The 17797-nt window shown below is 53.5% G+C and overlaps 1 protein-coding gene across 5 annotated transcripts in view; it reads left to right on the top strand.

The window, feature by feature from the left end:
• Positions 1-17797, top strand: part of PEMT (phosphatidylethanolamine N-methyltransferase) — an 87157-nt gene that overhangs the window by 58897 nt on the left and 10463 nt on the right. For all 5 annotated transcript variants that reach the window (XM_010368871.2, XM_010368874.2, XM_010368873.2 and 2 more), the window contains exon 3: positions 11485-11600. In XM_010368871.2, coding sequence (XP_010367173.1) covers positions 11485-11600 — 116 coding nt within the window. The remainder of the gene's footprint in view (positions 1-11484; positions 11601-17797) is intronic.

The raw sequence follows: 17797 nt of genomic DNA, 5'->3' as shown, positions 1-17797 counted from the left end.
CCACCACACCTGGCTAAGTTTTGTATTTTCAGTAGAGATGGGTTTCGCCATGTTGACCAGGCTGGTTTTGAACTCCTGATCTCAGGTGATCTGCCTGCCTTGGCCTCCCAAAGTGCTGGGATTATGGGAATGAGCCATGGAGGCTGGCAGTTCTTTTTTTTTTTAAAGATTGTTTTGGATATTTCGTGACCCTTGAATATCTATATGGATGTTAGAATCAGCTTGTCAGTTTTACAAAGAAGCCAGCTGAGATTCTGACTGTGATTGCATTGAATCTCTACATCAGTTTGGAGAGTATTGCCAACTTAACCAGTCTGTAATCCATGAACATGGGATGTCTGTCCATTTATTTAGATCTTTTATTTCTTTGAACAGTGTTTCATTTTCAGAGAGTAAGTTTTGTACTTTTGTTATATTTATTCTTAAGTATTTTACTCCTTTAAACGCTGTAGTAAATGGAATTGTTTTCTTGATTCCTACTTTCAGAATTTTTATTGCAAGTATATAGGAATACAATCATATCTTGTAGCCTTGCTAAACTCATTTATTAGGTTGAAATTTTTTTAGTGGATTCCTTAGGATTTTTCATGTATGAGATTATGTCACCTGTGGATAGAGTTGTTTTACATATTTCTTTTCAATCTGAATGCCTTTATTTCATTTTCTTGCCCAATTGCCCTGGCTAAAACCTCTAGTACAAAGTTGAATTGCAGTGGTAAGAGTGAATGTCCTTTCACTGTCTTGTTGCTGAGTTTAGGGGGAAGGCATCCAGTCTTTCACCATTAAGTATGATGTTAGCTCTGGATTTTTCTGCCCATTGAAAAAAATTGAATTTTTTGTTTCCTTATAATCAAGTTTTAAGAGTTCTGTATATATTTTTGATATAAGTCCCTCAAGAAGTACATGCTTTGCCGATATTTTCTGCCAGTCTGTGGCTGATCCTTTCATTCTATCAAGAATGTCTTTTGAAGAGAAGTTTTAGAAGTTTGATGAATTTCAAGTTATCATGTTTTTCTTTTATGAATCATGCTTTTCATATTTTGCCTAAGAAATCATCATGTAATCCAAGATCATAAAGATTCTCTCGGCCGGGCGCGGTGGCTCAAGCCTGTAATCCCAGCACTTTGGGAGTCCAAGACGGGCGGATCACGAGGTCAGGAGATCGAGACCATCCTGGCTAACACGGTGAAACCCCGTCTCTACTAAAAAATACAAAAAACTAGCCGGGCGAAGTGGCGGGCGCCTGTAGTCCCAGCTACTCGGGAGGCTGAGGCAGGAGAATGGCATAAACCCAGGAGGCAGAGCTTGCAGTGAGCTGAGATCCGGCCACTGCACTCCAGCCTGGGCGACAGAGCAGGACTCTGTCTCAAAAAAAATAAAATAAAATAAAATAAAATAAAGATTCTCTCTAGTCTATTTTCTTCTAAACGTTTTAGAAGGCTTTATATATTTAGATTGATATATTTATGTATAAGATTTAGGTTTATATTTCTATTTATTGTCCATCTTGAATTCATTTTTATATTTTTTCTGAGTTATGGATTGAAATTCACTTTTTTTTTTGGCATATGATAGCCAATTGTTCCAGTGGCATCTATGGAAATGTCCTTGCTCCACTGAACTGCGTTAGCACTTTGTCAGACATCTCAAAATCTGGTTGTGTTAGTTCCACTTTGTCCTTTTATTTCAAAGTATTCTAAGTTTTTTGTATTTTCATATACATCTATTTGTGGTTTCCATCAGATTTTTGACATAGACAATTATTGTTGTCTGTGAATAAAGACAATCCTAACGAGACGGACTGAGATCCTGTCTTATAAAAAAGATTAAAAAAACAATTTCAGAATAATGCATTAGTGTCCTAGCAACCTCGGCATGTCCGCCTTTAGCCAGCTGGGGAGCTTCAAGTGTTTCTTAGTGTTCTTCCGGCGTTTCCACCTTGTCTTTCATAGCTTTCAGTCTCAGGTTCAACATCTTCTGTTCCTGAGTAGACTGGACTCGGCCTTTAAACAAGGAGCGCTCGTTATTTTTAGTGGAAAATGATATTTGGAGACCACGATTTGAATGCTAGGGTGCTCACTGTTCCAGGCCTCTCTAGGAAAAATGAATTTTGTGGGTTTTTTTTGAATTATATTTTATTTTTTTTGAGATGGAGTCTCGGTCTGTCACCCAGGCTGGAGTGCAGTAGCACTATCTTGGCTTACTGCAAGCTCCGCCTCTTGGGTTCACGCCATTCTCCTGCCTCAACCTCCCGAGTAGCTGGGACTACAGGCGCCTGCCACCACGCCTGGCTAATTTTTTGTAATGGAAAAATGAATTTGTTAGAAATAGAAATAAATCATGAATTCATACCAATATTTCCATTTCAGAAGTTTTTGTTCAACCTTTTAATTATATTTTTGTACCACTTTTCTCTTTTTTTTTTTTTTTTTTTTTTGAGACGGAGTCTCGCTCTGTCGCCCAGGCTGGAGTGCAGTGGCCGGATCTCAGCTCGATGCAAGCTCTGCCTCCCGGGTTCACACCATTCTCCTGCCTCAGCCTCCCGAGTAGCTGGGACTACAGGTGCCTGCCACCTCGCCCGGCTAGTTTTTTGTATTTTTTTGGTAGAGACGGGGTTTCACCGTGTTAGCCAGGATGGTCTCGATCTCCTGACCTCGTGATCCGCCCGTCTCGGCCTCCCAAAGTGCTGGGATTACAGGCTTGAGCCACCGCACTCGGCCACTTTTCTCTTATAGGAAGCTTGGATCCTAAATACAGTAACATAATTAATGTGTATATAGTCAAAATAATAATATCTGTATTCTTAAATATTTTATAACCAACAATAGATTTACTCGATGCAATCTAGAATCTTTCTGGGTTCTTTTGTCCTCAGGTTGTGCAGCAGGAGGGAGGATTACTCAAAATACTATGTTTCAAAATCACTTGAAACTTCTTATCTGTGTTTCTGCCAGGTTCATTGATTGAGTTTTTGGATTTCTATTAGTTCCTTTGTTCTTACTCTTTTTATTTTTTTTGGAGACGGAGTCTCTCTGTCACCCAGGCTGGAGTGCAATGGTGCCATCTCAGCTCACTGCAACCTCTGCCTCCCAGGTTTAAGGGATTCTTCCACCTCAGCTTCCCAAGTAGCTGGGATTACAGGCACCTGCCATCATGTCCGGCTAACTTTTGTATGTCTGTAGAGACAGGGTTTCACCATGTTGGTCAAGTTGGTCTTGAACTCCTGACCTCAGGTGATCTGCCCGCCTTGGCTTCCCAAAGTGCTGAGATTACAGGCGTGAGCCACCACACCCACCCTGTTCTTACTCTTAATTATGCAAAACATTTACATGGTTCCATAGTCAACAAAGGACATTTGTAAATGTCTGGCATGTCTCCTCCCTCACCTGTAGGTAATCATTTTGATCAGTTTTGGGTTTGTCCTTCCCGTTTCTTTTTGAAAATGTAAGCAAGTGCTGTGTGTGTATCTCCCCCCAGCCCCTCTTCATTTTCTTATACAACAGGTGCACCTTCTTCTGCACCTGCCTTTTTACCTAATAAATATATCCTGGAGCTCACACCATAGCAATAGATAGAAATCTTCCTCCTTCCTTTCTCCAAGGAGCCCTTCTCCAGCGTGGGTCTGTAGCACAGTTCATTCAGCCCCTCCCCCTGCCAGTGGACACTGGGGTGGGTTCCATCTTTATAGGATGCTATAGGTAGTGCTGGAGCTAGAATTTAAACTCAGAGCCCATGTTCCTATTGCTCTTTTTCCTACGCTATGCAGACCGTCCTAATGGAGGAGCCGGCGAGCAAAGCGGAGTGAAGAGGTTGAGCGTGAGCACTGAGGCTGGGGGAGGCGAGCGTCCCCCACTGTGCCATGGCCCCTCAGGTGTGAAGCTGGATCATGCCGCTTTGCTGGGGCCTCAGGTGTGGGTTGTCTGGAAGTGGGCAGCTGGTGCTGGGACCTGCTCTCTGGCACTGCAGTGAAAAGTGCACCCACCGCAGGGCAAAAGCTTGGGTGTACCTTGGAAAGTGATTGATTCACTGGACTAGCTGGTGGAGCGGGCAGGTCTGTTGACCCGTTGGGTTCGTCAACATTGTCCAACAGACAATGACTGTTGGAGACCTTGGGCAGGCAGTGTCACGTGGGAGGGCAGTTGAGCAATGTGCTGTGGGACGCTCTGGATGCTGCCCTGAGCTGCCGCTGGTCCTGTGTCCTGGAGAGGCCCTGGCCCAGGTTCAGTGGCACTGGCCATATTGGGGCATATCTGAAAGGAGCCAGGGCTATGCACACCTGGCAGGGCAGGTGGACCTGGGTGTTGGGAAGGGCAGGTGTGATCCAGGTCACGGGGCTGGCTGGGCCTAGCATGTGCAGAGCAGAGAGGGCTGACACAGTGCAACCTGGGAGAGCTGCCTGTTCATACACACACTTGCTCACTGGCCCAGGGCCTGCCTAGCTGGCAATGACTGGGTCCTGTTCTGGGCTCTGCTGAGCTCCCCCACACACACCCCATCCACCATGAGCCCTGGTGAGAAGGGAGAGGGGTCTAGGCCCTGCTGGGACGCACAGTGTGGACAGCACTTGGCGTGCACATGAGGCTTATGTGACAGTATCACAGTGACCTTGATCTGGGGCTGGGGAGGAAACGCCTTGATGGGCTGTCTTCGTGCTGCTGGGCCTGGGCCATCGGGGCCGGCCTGTGGGTTGCCCGGTGTGCTTGGTAGCCTCAGCCATCCTTGTCAACTCCAGTGGGACTGGGGGATCCTGAATCCCGCCTCCTGATGCCAGTGGAGCTCTGAGTTTCTGTTCAGAAGGCCAATGGAGGGCTGGGCTCCGCTGCCTCTGATGTCCCTGACCTCTCATAGGAGCCTGTGGTTCTAGGGGGCCAGGGTGGGATGAGGGAGAGACAGGAATCACGGGCAGGCTCCCTGCTGCCCTGGGGACCTCTCACTCAGACCTTTATATGTCACCTACAGGTACCCGGGGGGCCTTAGGGCCCCTCCTCTCTTCATTTAACCCAGCTAGTGGCCCCCTCCTTTCTGGCTCCCTGCAGGGCCAGGGAAAGAGGAGAGGAGAGAAAGCCTCAGAGCACTGACATATCCATCATTCCACACAGACCCGTGCTTGTTGAGTGCCTCCTCGGGTGGCAGCCCCATGTGGGATTCAGCATACTGCAGGCAGAGGCAGACGCAATGTGAACTGTTAGGCCACGGCCACATCTCACCGGGGCTGTGAGGCAGGAGTTCAGGAGTGAGAAGGCACTGGCTGTGGCTCCCAGGGCAGAAAAGGGGCCAGTCAGGCAGGCAGAGGGGTGGGTCCAGCTGTAGGAGCTAGGTGGGGGCGGTTCAGGAGGCAAAAGCAGGAAGGCAAAAGGAAGCTGGGAGCACATGAGCCCCTCTTTGCTGGCGCACGGCCCACGTCCTGCGTCCTCTGAATGAAAGGGACGGGCTCCTTCAGTGGTTCTGTGGGCCCTTGGAAAAGCTCTTGGAAGCACCAGCTCGTCCCCAGCATCCATTGCCAATGCGAAGCACTAGCCCTTTGCTTGGGGCATTCTAGATCCCCAGGTGCCCAGGCTGGGAGCCCTGGGCCAGCTGGTGGGGGTCCTGGCTGTGGAATCCAGATGGGACCTGCCACTGCAGCTGGGTGTTAGGCAGATTTAGCCAGGAAAGGACGAGGTGGGAGAGAAGGCGCTTCTGAGAGTCAGTCAAGGGCTGGCCGCAGAGGGAGAGGCCTGGCAGCTGGCGAGCCCAGTGTGGCACAGTTCTGTCTGCCTGTCCTCTCCCTAGGGACACTGCTTCACAACAGACTTTCTTCATCAGCTTTGCTGGGGCCCATCAGGCCAATAGCTTGGTCTTATGCCTTTTGACTCTCACCCTTTTGCACACTCCAAAACAAAACAAACAGCAGCACGGCCATGCGCCCACACGCCGTGGTATAGACATCGCTCCAGGCATTTCATGGGCAGGAATTCGCTTAATCCGCACAGCAACTCTGTGACGCAGTAGAGAGTATTATTAGCTCCATTTTACAGATCAGGAAACAAGCAGAGAGAGGGGAAAGAACCTGCCAAAACTGCAAGTAGAGGAGCCGGTGTTTGAGCCCAGAACCAGGCGCTGGGAACCGTCAGCTGCCCTGCTGGGCACTGGGGTGGACACTCGCCCATCAGTCCTTCACTGAGTGTGAAGGAGCCATGTCTCACTTCAAAGGGGGTTTAAAAAACTCTACAGGCCAGGTGCCGTGGCTCACGCCTGTAATCCCAGCACTTTGGGAGGCAGAGGCAGGCGGATCACAAAGTCAGGAGATCGAGACCATCCTGGCTAACATGGTGAAACCCCGCCTCTACCAAAAATACAAAAAAAAAAAATTAGCAGGCGTGGTGGCAGGCGCCTGTAGTCCCAATTACTCAGGAGGCTGAGACAGGAGACTGGCGTGAACCTAGGAGGCAAAGCTTGCAGTGAGCTGAGTTTGCGCCACTGCATTCCAGCCGGGGTGACAGAGCGAGACTCCATCTCAGAAACAAAAACAAAACCAGAAAAAACTCTACCCTCGCTGGGCATGGTGGCTCACGCCTGTAATCCCAGCACTTTGAGAGGCCAAGGCAAGCGGATCGCCTGAGGTCGGGAGTTTGAGACCAGCCTGACCAACATGGAGAAAACCCGTCTCTACTAAAAATACAAAATTAGCCGGGCATGGTGGCGCATGCCTGTAATCCCAGCTACTTGGGAGGCTGAGGCAGGAGAATCGCTTGAACCCGGGAGGTGGAGGTTGTGGTGAGCCGAGATCGCACTCCAGCCTGGGCAACAAGAACGAAACTCCATCTAAAAACAAAAACAAAAATAAAAAACTCTGCTTTCTGCGGCCTCACTTCAAGGACGCGTAGGAAATTTGAGAGGCCAATGGGAAGTTTCTAGGAAAGGGTCTTGTCCCAGAAGGGGGTCCTGCTTCTTGGGCCCTCACTGCATAGCTGGACTGGTGGAGGCCCTGCAGGCTGGGAGGCTGTGCTCATTGCCAAGATTTGGGAAGCCCTGGCTTTTATGTGAAAAACACTGAGTGTTTAATTGTTGATCCAAATATTTTAAACATGCTATGAGTTTGACCAGGACACATCTAGTCTGCCAGTTACAACCTCTGAGTCCGAGGACACCAAGAATAGTGCCCTGGAAAGGGCAGGGAAGAAGCATGGGTCCTGGCCTGGAGACGGAGGCCAGAGCTGCCACCTCAGGCCAGACAGGCACCACGGGCATGTGCATGGGCAGAGGTGGTTCCCATCTGAGTGGGAGCCAGAGGGAAATCAGACCCAGTCTCTGCTCTGAGCCACGAATGGGGGAGAGACGGGCGCTCTCACATGCCCTGGGCCACATGCCAGGGCCGGGAGCCTTTCATCCCTCACCTGCTCTGCCCCTCCCACCACGCTGGCTCGGGGATCGGGGTGGGGGGTACTGTCCATCCTGTTTTTCGTACTTTGCAGGTAACTCAGTTGAGGTAGCGGACAGCTGAGTGATTTGCCTATGAAGTGCTGTCGGCTTTGGCGAACGTCAAGGCCAGGATGGTGTCCCTGGGTCTCGACCCCATCCGTTTTCCTCCCACTCCACTTGCCTTGGGCCTGTCTCTTCTGCCCTAGGATAGAGGCTGTGGGTGAGATTTGCAAAAAAAGAAAGGAAAGGGAGCCAGCATTTGGGGAGGAGACCTGTGTGTTCCAGAGCTCAGCTGGGGACTCCTTGCCAGGGTCTGGGAGAGGCTGGGCTACTGAATGGAGCAAACACACACCCAGGGCCTGGTTGCATTAGGGTTCCAGGTCAACAGGACAGACTGTTTTAGGATTAAAAGCAGTCCCATGGGACAGCTTGCACCAAAACATGGTTTGCTTTTTGTTTGTTTGTTGTTTGATATGGAGTTTCGCTCTGTTGCCCAGGCTGGAGTGCAGTGGCGTGATCTCGGCTCACTGCAATTTCCACCTCCAGGGTTCAAGCGGTTCTCCTGCCTCAGCCTCCTGAGTAGCTGGGACTACAGGTGCCCGCCACTGCACCCAGCTAATTTTTGTATTTTTAGTAGAGATGGGGTTCCACCATGTTGGCCCGGCTGGTCTCAAACTCCTGACCTCATGATCCTCCCGCCTCGGCCTCCCAAAGTGCTGGGATTACAGACGTGAGCCACTGCGCCTGGCCAGTTTGTTGTTTATCTGAAGCTTACATTTACCTGGAGGGTCCTGGCAGCCCCGGGGAGAGGGAATTTGAGCCAGGGGCATGAAGGGTTGGGCAAATGAATCCCCACTCTAGGATTCTGGAAATCTAGAAGACAGACAAAAACCAAGAGCAGTGACAGCAGAGCGCCGGGCCACGCTGCTGCCACTAAGGGCTCACATGCATGGCCCTGGGAGGCGACTGCATCCCGCACCCGCTCATTGTTGGATGAAACGAGCAGCTGGGCTCCCAGAGAGGGCACGGTGGTGCTGCCAGGCAGGGAAGGAAGTTCTGGGAGTCCTGCTGGCTGCTGGTTTATCGATTGCCTCAGAATAATAGCCCCATCGAATACCAGCCCGCTGGGAGGCAAGGCGTGGTTTCCTCTTTTTCTTTTCCACATGGGCTAGTCTTGCTTGATGCTTTTCTGCTGTCGTTAGATTGTTCTGAAAGCTCATTTAGCATTGGCCCTTTCCGAGGCTAAGGGACAGGTGCGGCTTGACTCTGTTGGGGGAGGGGTGCTGTATGGGAGGCCGAGGATGGCAGAGAGAGCCCTTGAAGGAAAGGTTTTTGTTGTTTTTGCTTTTGTTTTCTGTGATGGAGTCTTGCTGTGTTGCCAGGCTGGAGTGCAGTGGCGCCATCTCGGCTCGCTGCAACCTCCGTCTCCCGGGTTCAAGCGATTCTCCTGCCTCAGTCTCCCGAGTAGCTGTTATTACAGGCATGCATGCACCACCATGCCCAGCTAATTTTTGTATTTTTAGTAGAGACGGGGTTTCACCTTGTTAGCCAGGATGGTCTGGATCTCTTGACCTTGTGACCCACCTGCCTTGGCTTCCCAAAGTGCTGGGATTACAGGCGTGAGCTACCGCGCCCGGCTGGAAAGGTATTTCTTTATCGTTAGGGAAATGCAGACCAAAGCCACCTGACACACATTCGGATGGCTACAAAAATTTTTTTTTCTTTTCTTTTTTTTTTTTTGAGACGGGGTCCTGCTCTGTCTTCAGGCTGGGGTACAGTGGTGTGCCGTCTTGGCTTACTGCAGCCTCGACCTTCTAGGCTCAGGCAATCTTCCGGCTAATTAAATTTTCTTTTTTTTTTTTGGAGAAACAGGGTCTCACTATGTCTCCCAGGCTGGTCTTGAGCTCCTGAGCTCAAGCAGTCCTCCCACCTCAGCCTCCCAAAGTGCTGGGATTATAGGTGTGAGCCACCACGCTCAGTGTCCTACCCTCCTCCGAAGGCTATAATTTTTAAAAACGGAAAATAACTGGTGTTGGGGAGGATGTGGAGAAACTAGAATCTTCATGCGTTGCTAGTAGCGCTGGAAAATGGGGCAGCCACTGTGGCAAACAGTTTCGCAGCTCTTCAATAAATAGATTTACCATGTGACCCAGCAATTCCACTCCTAGCTGTGTACCTGAGAGCAATGAAAACACACATCCACAAAACACTTGGGCACGATTGTTCCTAGCAAGTGCCTGAATGTTGCTTGGCTTTGGCTTTGGTCACTGTGAACAATGCTGCTAACGCAAAACCCAAGTGTCCATCAGCTGCTGAACTGGTGGACAAAATCTTTATATACTGGAGTTGTATTCAACCGTAAGAGGGAATGAAGTGCATTTATGCGCTGTGGCACCGACGAACCTTGAGAACATTACATAAAGTCAAAGCAGCCAGACACAAAAAAACCGTGATTCAGTTTATATGAAACGTCCAGAATAGGCGAATCCATAGAGACAGAAAGCAATGAGTGGTTGCCAGGGGCTAGCAGAGGGAGGATGGGGAGGGACTGCCGATGGGGACGAGGTTTCTACTTGGGGTGATGAAATGTTCTGGACTTGAACCGTGGTGATGGTTGCACAACTAAAAACCACTTTGAGTTTTATCTCAAAATTGGAACAAAACAGAAGGAAGCAGGCTGTGGTCCTGGGCCCCCGCAGCGCTCTCTGCAGGCTGCTTCTCTTCTGCCCCCACCTCTGACCCACACATTCCCAGCAGAGTCACCGCAGCCCCCTTCTCACCCCTGCAGCGCGCATTCCTTCCTCCTTTTGAGCTTCCCACAGAGTCAGCAGCGGCCACCTGCTGAGACCTGGACTAGGGCCTTCTTACCTTCTGGGAGAATTGGCTGCAGTGCCAACAGCTGGTTGAGGGGAAGGCCCGGGAGCTACCTCCTTCACCTCTCCTTCCTGTAAACTTTGGTGTGTCCCCCACCCCCACCATCCGCTGCTCCCTGACCACTGCCAAGGGGCTCTGAGGACAGGGGCCAGGGCTGGCCAGAGGACTCACTAGGGAGCCACCTCCTGGGAGTCAGTGGCCTTGACAAAATCATTGCTAATCACTCTCCCACTGCAACTGCTGGGAAAGGCAGGTCCACTTGGGAAGTGCAGCAGGCAGCAGTCATGGCTGGGGCTGGGGTGGAGATAGGTGGCTGGGAGCAGGCCCCTGAGGCTCTTTCTGTGCACACACAGGCGCCTGTTCTGGGCCTACAGGCAACTTGCTCACGTACCTAGAGCCCAGCACCTGACTCCAGGCTGCAATGTTTGTCTTTTTGCATCCTCCTTGCCCCCTCCCCTTCTCTCCCTCCGTTCCTTCCTCAGAATGCTGGGCCAGGCCCCAGGGGATGACCAGCTCACGACTATGGAAACAGCAGAGAGGCAGGAAGAGCTCCCTTCTCTCCACTGTTGGTGGCTAGATGTTGAGATTCCAGATGTGATTAGTTTGAAAAAAATAAAGTAAAAGGATTCTGAGGCTACAAGTCACTGTTTGAAAGTCTGTGCCTTGGGAAGAGCACTTGGGCAGAGGGAGGAGGCTGAGGGATTTGCTTTGCTTTGCTTTGTGCCTGTGATGGACGCTTTGTGAGGCCCCCAGCGGGAATGTGGGCCTGTGCTCTGAAGGCTGTGTGCTCCTGCAGCCCTGGGCTCCTCTGGCAGTTCTGCTGGGACCCTTTTAGAGTCTGTGGGAGGCACTCAGCAGCTCCCAGGTAGGGCCTGAGGTCAGACCCCATGTGTCTGCCCAGGGACAGATCTTCTCAGCCAGACTCTCTTTCTGCCTCTTGGTGGGCTCATGGCTGTGTCTGGTTGAAGGGTTGTTTCCAGAAGGACCTTGTCCGTCCAGATGAACGGAGCAAGTATGAAAATCCCTGTGGAACTTACTCTAGGGCAGATAATGGGCGGCTGGGGTGCACGTGGTTGTTGCTCCTGTGTAATTCTTCTTCTTCAAAAATGGGGGCTTTGGAGACTGGGAAACAGAGAGAGGCATGTGCCCCCCACCCCCACCCTGGAGTCTCCCCAGCAAACATCTCGCTCTTGTTCTCTGCCCATGGTTTAGGTTGCACGATGGGAACACAAGACCCGCAAGCTGAGCAGGGCCTTCGGATCCCCCTACCTGGCCTGCTACTCCCTGAGCGTCACCATCCTGCTCTTGAACTTCCTGCGCTCACACTGGTAAGCACAGCCCTCTCACTGGGGAGCCACAACCCCTGGGCTAGCGGGAGGGCCGCTACTGGTGGTACTTCTTCCCTCACCGTGCGGGAGCCTTGTGTCTGAGCACGCAGGGGTCAGCTCTCAGAGCCACCTGCCACAGTGAGCCACCCTACCCTTCCCAGTTGTTTAGACTCTGGCCAGCGGAGGAGCCCCAGTGACCTCAGGAATGGGGGTATGTGAATGGGGGACAGGGGACAATGCCTGGGTGGTCCCAAGGTCACATCCCAGCCTCTGCCATGCAGCCAGTGCTGTTTTAGGAGTCTCCTCCAGGAAGCACCCAGTCAGAAGGTAGATGCCAGGTTGGGAGCCCTCAGGGGTCAGGCCTGACCGTCTCGTCAGGTTAGGCTTGAAGCAGCGTCAGAAAGCTTCTTTGAGGCCGGGCGCGATGGCTCACACCTGTAATCCTAGCACTTTGGGAGGCCAAGGTGGGTGGATCACCTGAGGTCAGGAGTTCAAGACCACCCTGGCCAACATGGTGAAACTTGGTCTCTACTAAAAATACAAAAATTAGCCGGGCATGGTGGCACGCGCCTATAGTCCCAGCTACTTGGGAGGCTGAGGCAGGAGAATTGCTTCAACCTGGGAGGCGGAGGTTGCAGTGAGCCGAGATTGCACCACTGCACTGCAGCCTGGACAACAGAGCGAGACTCCGTCTCAAATTTTTTTAAAAAAAGAAAGCTTCTTTGCCCATCTCTGGACTTGGGACAGGCCCCTTCCTGCTGTCAAATGAAAAGGTCAGAGAAGAGGAACTGGAACTAGGTGATGAGGCACAGCCCACTGCACTTAGAAGCGAATTTGTCTGCCCAGACACCAGGCTAGACAAGGCCCACCTGCGTGGACTGTGATGGCCGCAGGCGACCTGGGGATGCAGGCTGTGCAGGGCAGCTGTCCCATCTCTGGGCCCCGGTCTCACCTCCCACCATACCCTGAGAATCGTTGCACATGGCAGCTCATGGACTAAACATGGACCACGTGGTGCTTCAAAAAATGAGAAACTGTCTGCACCAGAGAGAATCCCCATTTTTGACTTGTCGAGACAGACCAGAAGCTCTGTGTGTGCCTGACCACACCCCACATGGAACACTCACTGGGGCCGAGGCACAGCTGCCCCTTTGGATGGGGTGCGTGCAGCCTGGCTCTCCCTATGGCCTCATCTTCCTCGGACCAGCCTGGCCTGCAGGCACTGGGTGCGCACAGGAAGGGGCCTACGGATGCTCCATGCCGGCATGTGTGGAGCCGGGGCAGGCCTGGCTGGTGGTCAGGCCCCATGCACACTTACCGAGGGTGGCCCAGGCCTTCCCCGTCTGTGGCCAGGTACCCTTGCTGCCTTCCCATCCTTGTTGTGGGCTTAGCCACAGGAATGTTGGTGAGCAGCATGGTCAGGGTCCTACTGAGGTCAGCCTTCTGCACTGAACCCCTGGCTCCTGGGCTTTGCTTCTTGGCCCTTTGGGCCAGGGCTGCCTGTTGTCTCTAGACCTGGGTGGGTATCCCAGGGTCGTGGTCCTCAGAGGGGCGGGTCCCCTGGCACCTGCCCTGGGTTGAATGATGTGAAGAGGCTTCCCCAGAGAGGGCTTTTCACCCCTCAGAGGGCAAGGGGCTTGGCCCATGGCACCGCCTCAGGGCCTCGGGGTCTGCACAGCCTGCATGCTCACAAGCGCCTAGGCTATCCGGCCCCGGGAACATTTTCACATTTGTAGCCTCTGGGTAGAGAGGATCCCATTGTGCAGATGGAGGAAGTGAGGCTTGTTAAGAAGCAATGGTTTGTCTGTCTGAGGTTTTACAGCTCAGGGAGCGCTGACCAGCGTCTGAGAACAGATCAGCAGTGACTTAGGGAGAAAAGATTCCATCCATGTAGGCCGGAGGAACCTGGCAGGCACCGGCACCACCCAGGCTGGGTTATGAGAGTGGGACATCAGGGTACGGGAGATGGGCCTCTTTCCCACCCCTGCTGCCTCTTGGGCCACCGGCAGAGTATCCCTCCTTACCTGGGGTGGGGCCCTGGCTTCATTGGCAGGACAGGCGGGGATCTGTGCCTTCCAGCCCCCAGACATCCGCACTCCCAGTGGCCAGGAGGGAGTGGGCTAGTGCTGGCTGAGTGAACACTTGGAGCTCGGAGCCCCCTACAGGAGCGGCAAGGCTGAGGACAGGTAGAGGGCTGCAGAGGGTTGAGACTCAGCCCAGGGCTGGCACACTGAGCTGTTCCACCACCCCTATTCCCCAGAGCATGCTGGGACCACCATCAGGGCTGGCACAAAGCAGGAGGAGTGGGCTGGAGCCCACAGCGCTCACAGCTCCAGGGGCAGCTAGGCCAGGCCAGGTAACTGCCCAGAAACACCAGCCAGTGCCACAAGGCAGCTGCCTGGATCGAGCCCCTCCTGCCGACCCTGCCCCTGGGAGCTGCTCTGAGTCTGCTGAGTTCTGACTTCCTGCCCAATCCCATCTTGTGCTAGAAACCCCAGAGGCTTCTTTGAGCGCTCCCCATCACCTCCCTGCTGGTCCAGCAGCACAGCCTGTGATCTACGTGACCCTGGAGGTCCGCCCCCGTCATCCACCACTTTTCAAGGCAGAGAGTACAGGGCCCTGGCAAGGGTCATCCTTCTGCCTCCAGGCCCCAGCCTAGTGCTGCGTGTACCTAGGAGACCAGGGGGACAGGCCTACTCACAGCCCAGCTCCAGGCATATAGACAGCAGCAAAGCACTGTCTGGTTTGTTCTTGGATCCCAGGCCCTGGGAGTCCTCCTGGGGTAGCTGGAGGAAGTCAGCTTCTTACAGATGGTGGCTCCCAGCTTTCCCTCCTCTCCAGACCTCTCATATCAGTGTTGGCCTCACCTGGCGTCTGCCTGGCCAACAGGGCCATGACTTTCGGCTGGACTAGCCACTCCTGGATTTTGGGGAGGAGAGAAAGGATGTCCTGGGCTGCTGCAGGACTGCTTTTCTACTCTCACCTTTTGGGTTGAAAGGCAGAGGCGTGCCGTGGTCCTTACTCTCTCCCCCACTGTCCTTCCCCTCCAGGCCCCTGTCTACAACCTGTCCTGCCGTGCCCCTGCTGCACGCACTGCTGACCCATCCTTCCTGCCCACACCTGCCAGTGAGGCACACAGGTGGTAGGTGCTGGGGCTCCTGGACCGGGCTCTGGGGCCAGGCTCTGACAGGACCCTCAGGACCAGCTCCTGCACCCCCCACACCCTTTCCCATGCACGCATTGCTTCAGTGGCTGCCTAGAGGTGGGTATTCTTTTTTGTGCAGTAGAATAGACATAACATAAAATTAGCCGCTTGAACCATTTTAAGCTTTACAGTTCAGTGACATTTAGCAGCTTCCCGATGTCGTGCAGTCCTTCCTCCTGACTAGTTTTGGAGCTTTTTCTTCACCCTATACACCTGGAGCAGTCACCTCCCGCCCCCCAGCTCCTGGCAGCACTCATCTGCTTTCTGTCCTCATGGGTGTGCCTGTTCTGGACCTTTGGGGTGTGGCGTCTTTCTCCATGGGAGATGGCAAGCTTCGTGGGGTCCAGGCTGTGCTCAAAAGCCTCTGTACCCAGCAGAAGTTGGGTGGTGGGCGGAGAACACAGGCATGTGCTTGAGCCAAGCCTGGATCATGGCCGGGATGTCCGAGAGGCTACCAGCAGCTGACCTGCCAGCAGGTCCCAGGGGCGAGCAGGCCACTGTGTTAGCAGGTCCGCACCAGCAGTGCATCCAGAGGTGGTCAGGGGAGGCCTGGGGCAGGATGAGCCACTGCGATCTGGAAGCAGATGTGCTCCATCCAGTCCCAAGGGGGCCATTAGCATAGACCTGTTTGCTCTGGCTGTGGACTATGGATGGGGAGGAAGGCTGATGGACTCCAGGGCACTTGTTGAAGTTCCTTGCCTGAGCTGCCCGCTGCACAACTGAACTTGGCCAGCCTTGGCTGGAGCGCTACCCTCTGATGAGCCACAGGGCTGGTCTCGAGAAAGCCCACAGGGGCGGGTGAGGCATGGATGGCCAGGCAGGGCCCGACTGGGCTTCACAGGACTGGGCTGCGGCCCTTCCTCCCTCCTGGCTGTGGGAGGAGACAGGCGAGCTTGTTAGAGCATCAGCGAGCTCCTGGTGTTGTTCACCAGTCACAGGATGGAACTGTATTCCCGTGTACATCGAAATTGTCTGGAGTCTCCCAGGGCTCCCTCTGGGTCTTCTGAGGGGAGAAGCTTCTGTGTGCTCTGGTGTGGCGGGCACAGCCGGGCTGAGAGGCTGCATCCTGGCCTCAGAGTGTGGCTGTCAATCAGGAATCTTCCTTGACCTGGAGGTGCTCCCAGGCTGGGCAAGGAGGCAACTGGAGGGGCAGGGTGATCTCTGGAAGGTGGTCTGGGTGGGTGGGGTGCAGGCAGAGCCCTGGCTGAAGAAGCGTCGTGACCAAGGCCTGGAGGAGGGAGCTGGCTCTTCAGATGGCTGGGTGGGGCCCGTGAGTCCCGGGAGAGGGCGGCCCCCACTCACAGGCTGGGCAGCAGGGGCAGGTCAGGTGGGGACACACCTCAGCATTTTGTATACTAGAGGCCACGGGGCAGGTGCAACCCTGTGGGACACCAGAGTCACCCCAGAGCCCCTCTCCCCCAGGGAAGTCTGTTTTCAAAAACTCCCTGATGATTCGAGGCCAGGCCCTTGGGGACTATGGCCCTGGAGGAGGCTGGCACACGTGGCCCTCTGTCCCAGTGACCACATGTCCTGGTCACTGCTGCATGCATCCCAGTGCCTGGCTAGACCTGCTCCAGGATGTGGTCAGGACAGGACAGGGGTCTAGTGGGTGCATGAAGGAGGGAGGGCATGGAGCCGATGGGACACTTTGCTTCCGATGGAGTGATGGAGGGCTGGGCGTGTGCAGCGTTCCACGGCAGAAAAGAGTGACTCCTGCCGTCTGGGCAGAACACTCCAGAATTTGTAAAGAGTCTGTGCACTGGGAAGCCAAGTGTGTTAGTTTCCTTCTGCTGTGTAACAAATTCCCACAAACTTAGCAGCTTAAACCACACAAACATACTATGTGACAGTTTCTGTGGCCAGGAGGCTGGATGGGGGGCGGGGTCTTTGCTCGGGGATTCCCCAGGCTGGAATCAAGGTGCCTGCTGGGTGTGAGCTCACCCGAGGCGGGGTCCTCCACGCTTTCAGGTTGCTGGCAGGATGTGGGTCCTTGAGGCCCAGCTCCTGGTGGCCTCCCCACAGCACAGCAGGCAGCTCTGCGGCTTTGGCTTTGGGTCTCTCTGGCTTCTAGACCCTTTTGGAAAGGCCTACCCAGGGTCACCTCCCTTTGATTAACTCAAGGCCAACTGATCAGGACCTGAATTCTATTTGTGAAATCCCTTCACCAGAGTGATTCCCTCAGGGCAGGGGCCTGGAGTAGCGATTGGGCAGGATCCATGCAGGCAGCTGGAGAGTAAGGGGTGGGAGGGGCACTTAGGACAGGGAACCTGGGCACAAGGGGCCCCAGCTGCTGGGAAGGAAGGAGGGAAAGCGAATGCAGTTCAGCAAGAGTGGGGCCCAGGCCCTGTTAGACCAGGCCAGGCCAGCACCTGAGGGGCTGCAGCTGGGAAGGAGGGAAGAGGCACCCTCCCCATCCCCAAAGCACACACCACCAGGAAGTCTGGAAGGAAAATGGGTGTCAGCCCAGGATTCCCAGGTGCTAGGGGTGCTGGGATACTGCTGCCTGTTGTCCTTGGCCTGCCTGTGAGGCTTGAGCCTGTCCCACTGTTTACAGGTCGTGAGGAGGCAGGAGAGCCGTCCTGCCCCTCCTGCTTTCTACCATCTGTTTCCGTGTTGGTAAAACAAGACAGACTCTCTCTCAGCTATTGATGGGTTTTGGAAACACTTTGGAAAGGTGACGTGTTATTCAAATGCTCAGAATTAGTGCAACGTCAAAGCCCGGAATTTCAAGCCCCTTGATGGTTTCGGGGGTTGCATAGCTGAACATTTTTTTGTTTGAGTAGTTACATGCTTATTTTAATATGTCTTGGAAAAGAAATGAGCCCATCAGACGACTCATTTCATGGCTAGCGTCGTGTAGCTGAGACGGAGTGGAAAGAGCGAGTCACTCCAAGCCTGGGTGAAGGATGTGGAATACACGGCACTCAGGCCACACGTGGATGTGGACGACGTTGCAGAGACACCCCGGGATGATCAAAGTCAGGGAAGTGTT

Source organism: Rhinopithecus roxellana, chromosome 19 (genome assembly GCF_007565055.1).
Source record: "Rhinopithecus roxellana isolate Shanxi Qingling chromosome 19, ASM756505v1, whole genome shotgun sequence".
Classification (NCBI taxonomy): domain Eukaryota; kingdom Metazoa; phylum Chordata; class Mammalia; order Primates; family Cercopithecidae; genus Rhinopithecus; species Rhinopithecus roxellana.
This window is presented reverse-complemented; position numbering and strand designations above follow the sequence as displayed.